This window comes from Lupinus angustifolius, unplaced genomic scaffold (assembly GCF_001865875.1).
Source record: "Lupinus angustifolius cultivar Tanjil unplaced genomic scaffold, LupAngTanjil_v1.0 Scaffold_45_3, whole genome shotgun sequence".
NCBI lineage: Eukaryota > Viridiplantae > Streptophyta > Magnoliopsida > Fabales > Fabaceae > Lupinus > Lupinus angustifolius.
Window position 1 is genome coordinate 11,894 of NW_017721755.1, and position 4,759 is coordinate 16,652.

Sequence of the window (4,759 nt, forward strand, 5' to 3'; positions counted from 1 at the left end):
TATGTATATGCAGAATCCTAAGCACTCACACTTGCTAGCAGTGAAAAAGATACTCAGATACCTCAAAGGAAGCATGGAGTTTGGGGTTCTATTTCCTACCAACAAAAGCAAAGAACTCGGTGAAGAATTTAGCACAACTCATTGCTAGACAGATGTTGATTGGTGTGGTGATAAGGATAATAGAAAGAGCACAAGTGGATACCTATTAAAGCTTGGCAATGCAACTATGAGTTGGTGCTCTAAGAGGCAAAAAATTATCGCTCTATCATCACGTGAAGCAGAATACATTGCAACCTGCTTGGGAGGATAACAAGCATTATGGTTGCAAGCATTGCTCATGGAGTTGGAATTGCATATCGATGAACCAATCTTGGTGTTGGTGGACAACAAATCAAACATCAATTGTCTTATGGTAGAAATTTTCAAAACTCAAGAACAACAAGCTGGCATACTTACCAAACCATTGAAAATAGATGATTTTCAAATGCAAAGAAGGCAACTTGGTGTGACAAGCTTAGCTAGTATAAATTAAGGGAGAGAGTTGAGTAAAATGTAATTCATTTAGCTAGTTACTTTTGTTAGTTAAAAGACATTGTACATGAAATTGAATATACAGAAAAATTCCAATTTCCTCTCCACCATCTATCTTGATAATCGATTACCACTTTACCTTAATCGATTAAAGCATTCATTCTTTCTTTTCTTCCAATACATTAATCTAATGAAGACAATGCTATTTCATCATCAATCCAAAAGAAATTAGGATTTTAAAGGAGGTTGTATTCACTCAAGGATATGAGTTGAATTCTCTTTTTCATGTTATTTCTTGTTGGACTAAAATATAGATCTGTTGTTTGGCATCTCATGCCAATAAAAAATATGTTATATTAATTAAAAAATTGAACATTAATCTTGTTTTTCTTCGTTGTTATGAGAAAAATATGTATGCAACAACAATATATGAGTTTTATACAATATTATTGCATCATCCACTATTCATGTTTAAATCATTATTGACTCTCCGGGAAAACTAATATAAATGAATGGTGAACAATGTACTAACTATGTGTAAATGTTTACACTCACAAGAGGGGAATGAGGATCCTCTGTCCCCAAAACTTTCTGTCTCTATGTCCCAAGCCAATCATATCCCACCAAATAACCTAAAAATGTTATTTTATATTTTTTTATTTTTATTTTTAAGTGTGTGTCAATTTTCCATTAGATTGAGACACAAAGAGACATAAAAAGTGGGACAACTGTTTCCGTGTCACAAGAGAGACATAATGGACATGAATAGATCTATGTTCATCATGATATACACTAAAACCATATTCTTCCCCCCAAAGTAGTGTGAGCTCCCATGATACACCCTCAAGGTAAATGAAAGCATAAAACTGAGGGCTAAAAATGCCTTGCAAGACCAATAAAACCCATGAATGGTTAGTACTCATTTATTTATATTTTAGAGCATTATTTACCAACCAATCAAGCAACTTAAATCCACGCCAGTCTCACACTCATATATCCAGCTACTTGCACCACTCAATACCTTTGATGTATTTTTTAGTCTAGAACTGTATATGTATAATTACATTAAACTAGAAAATAATAAAAGGCGAAAATATTTACAAAACAAAATAGAAAGAGACCACCCAAGAATATTTATGAACAAAATAGAGCACAACCTTTAATTCAGCAAACACTGGTCTTGTTTCCTATGAGCCATGTGCATGCACCAGATTTGAACTAATAATTAAATTAGTCAGAAGGGTGTGAAGACAGAGAGGGAGATGATTGTGATGATTGCCGCACTGCAAAAGCTACCACCTGCGCCCATTGCTTCAACCGAAGCTTCTTCATAGCTAAATCATCAGCTGCATAACACCCACATTCACACAAAAATTAATTTAGTTTCACTTATTCATGACATGATATAAAATAGTGTAATATCTATATTTTGAAAGTATAAAAATTTATATATAATTAATGCATCAAACAATATTGATTTGTGTATTACTAATAATTATTGAAAAAATTATTGAAAATGAATTGGGAATGATACAGTGTCAGTATAGACATTTTTTTTCTCGATATAAAATAAGTTTTTTATTATGTAATCTTTTTATAATTAATTTCAATTTGTATAACAAAAGGGAAATGCTAAGATGCTCTAATAATAATTCTCATCCCACAATATAATCTCATCAACGATATTATATGAACACTAAAATTCACTTTTCCAATGATCACTATAATAATAAGATCCGAAATTCTGGTCTTTATTATGTAAATTTCTATTTCAGACAATATCAAGTTATAATTGATCTTAAACAAGTGTGGCAAATAGAACAATAATCACAACCGTGATAAAATAATAGAAACAATCAAAGTTATATTGTAGTTGTAATCAAACAAATAGTATGACTATTGTCACTCTACATTACATATTTAGACTCCATTTTAAGAAATTAATATTTTAGTACTTATTTTATAAAAGTAGTATTAATCAATAAAGAATGTGAATATACATTTGATATTGTCAAGTATCTTACACTTAAATAAGTTATAATTCTCATCACATAATATTACCTAATACACATGCTTTTATATACATATCAGAATACACTTTTACAATGATCACCTTATAATGATAATGCTAATAGAAGCGAAGATAGGAATTTAATTTGATGGGAGGTAAACTAAGATAAATTTATAACATATAACAAATTAATTGAGGGATATCAACTATCCCAAAATAAAGTGACTCGGTATGAAAATCTCAACTCATTCTACTATAATAATGGATTATATGAAAACGATAGGGTGAAGGGGACTAATCATATTCATAGTTGGATACCCAAGTCCTCCCCCTTCCTTACACACCTTCCTTACACCTCAGCATATTAAGATACAAAGTTTTGGTCCATAATAATATATGCTATCATGGTTATAATTTGCCTTTGCAACTACATTCCCCTCTTAGAGCACTCATTATCACACAGGATTCATTACAGAAAACAAAAATAAAGCAGAACTTATTAATACAACAGTAACTATATATGATTATAATTGTTGTAGACTGGGAGTTATGCACCGGTAATTTATCTCCTAATCCCATCACTATGACACCATGTTCTAAACCTAACATGTTTGTTGTTCCATAAAATTTATTATTCCATGTATTTTCAGTTATGATTAATCAGAAAAATACTTAATTATCAAATTTCAACTAATCACAATAAAGTATGAGACATGTTTTTTGGGACACCATATGTACTCCGATTCTAAACATGGTTCCGTTGAGATGGCTTCCAAACTTGTTCCACCATAAAATCTGCACCAAATTACTGTCAAATTCCTTATTCTCCTCTTATGAGTTATGATTGAGATTCATGGGATTGGCGAATCACCTTGAAGATAATGAACATTCCCTTATTCCATGATTCTTCCTATATAAGGGTGACTAAACAAACTAGGTAAAATATGCCATGTACATACATTCATCGATGACCTAAGTGTCAACATGTCTTTGCAGATCTCCTCTCAAGTATCCACTAACTCGAGTAACCACAATAGAATAGAGAGTTACCGGCATTTGTAACCCTACTACATTTCAATTTCACATTTATTGTTACAATTAAAATCACATCACATCAGAATCATAAATATATGGTAATCATATCATACAAATGTAGCTAAGATCAATATAAGTTCATAATACAAAAAAATTGAAAAGATACAATACAATTGAATGCATGCGCATAGCAATCACAATTTAAAACCTAGCATGTTATTCTTAATTAATAATAATTTAATAAAATCAATAACAAAAAATAAGAAAAATTGCAATTACCTGGATTGAATATGGTGTTGTTGGAGCTAGAAGTGTCACTTTCAGAGACAAAAGATGAAGTAGATGAAGACCTAGACAAGCTATGACTATTGTACTGTTTATTAACAGCAAGATACAACTCCAAAGCCGGTATCGTATTAGACAATTTCGGGTCAATTTTAGGCGAATCAAACCCGAACCCGAGTTCAATGCATGCCTTCAACTCTTCCAAATCAGCATTGGAAAGACTCTTGCTAAGCCGATAGCGGCTACTAAAGTGGCTTTCTTTTCTCCTCTGCCACGCTTCTTCCCGGATCATGTCCGGTGACCAGGATTGGTGCTTGAAAAGTTGCCTCGGCGGCGCGTGGGGTGGTCGAGACATGGTTAATTAAGTGACTGCGGTGGCGGGAGAGTTTCTTTGAAATATAAGAAGGGATTTTATGAGATACGCATTACGATGATGTAATTATATACGTGTTGCTTTCGTTTGGCTTTTGATGGCCCCATTTTTTTATATTTTGTATTAAAGATTAAAGTATATCTTATATTATAAGATAATTTATCTTCTTATATCAATGTAATACATTGATTAACATATGTCATATTTTCTTTTTAAAATATATTATTAAAAAAATTAGACACATGAATTTAAGGAGATAAGTTATCTCTTTATCTAAGAATAGATTTTATTCTCTTTGTTTTATAATACATTTCTCTAATATTTAGGCATTTTCAGTATTTATTAGTATCTATACTCATATTTTTATTAATTTTATTTAAGAATTAATAATAACTAAAAAATATTAAATAACACAATGACACCATAAAAATTTGTTACATTGTGAAATACATATATATTTTCTGATTAGATTTGTGGAATTGTAGTTGCTTGCTGTCATATTTTGGGCAGTTACTGCCTAATGT

At 31.2% G+C, this 4,759-nt stretch overlaps 1 protein-coding gene across 1 annotated transcript; it reads right to left on the reverse strand.

Annotated features, from left to right (window-relative positions):
- Positions 1 to 1,545: 1,545 nt before the first annotated feature.
- On the reverse strand, positions 1,546 to 4,268 carry LOC109338811. The gene is made up of 2 exons (XM_019576129.1): positions 3,857 to 4,268; positions 1,546 to 1,877 (listed from the first exon to the last, which is right to left on the reverse strand). Exons 1-2 carry the CDS (start codon positions 4,215 to 4,217, stop codon positions 1,762 to 1,764), a joined length of 477 nt encoding a protein of 158 aa, XP_019431674.1. The 5' UTR covers positions 4,218 to 4,268; the 3' UTR covers positions 1,546 to 1,761.
- Positions 4,269 to 4,759: the final 491 nt, after the last annotated feature.

Coding starts and splice junctions, on each gene's coding strand:
- LOC109338811 (XM_019576129.1), bottom strand. CDS start 4,217: ATGTCTCGACCACCCCACGCGCCGCCGAGGCAACTTTTCAAGCACCAA. Junction 1,878..3,856: donor CAACACCATATTCAATCCAG/GTAATTGCAATT, acceptor GGTGTTATGCAG/CTGATGATTTAGCTATGAAG.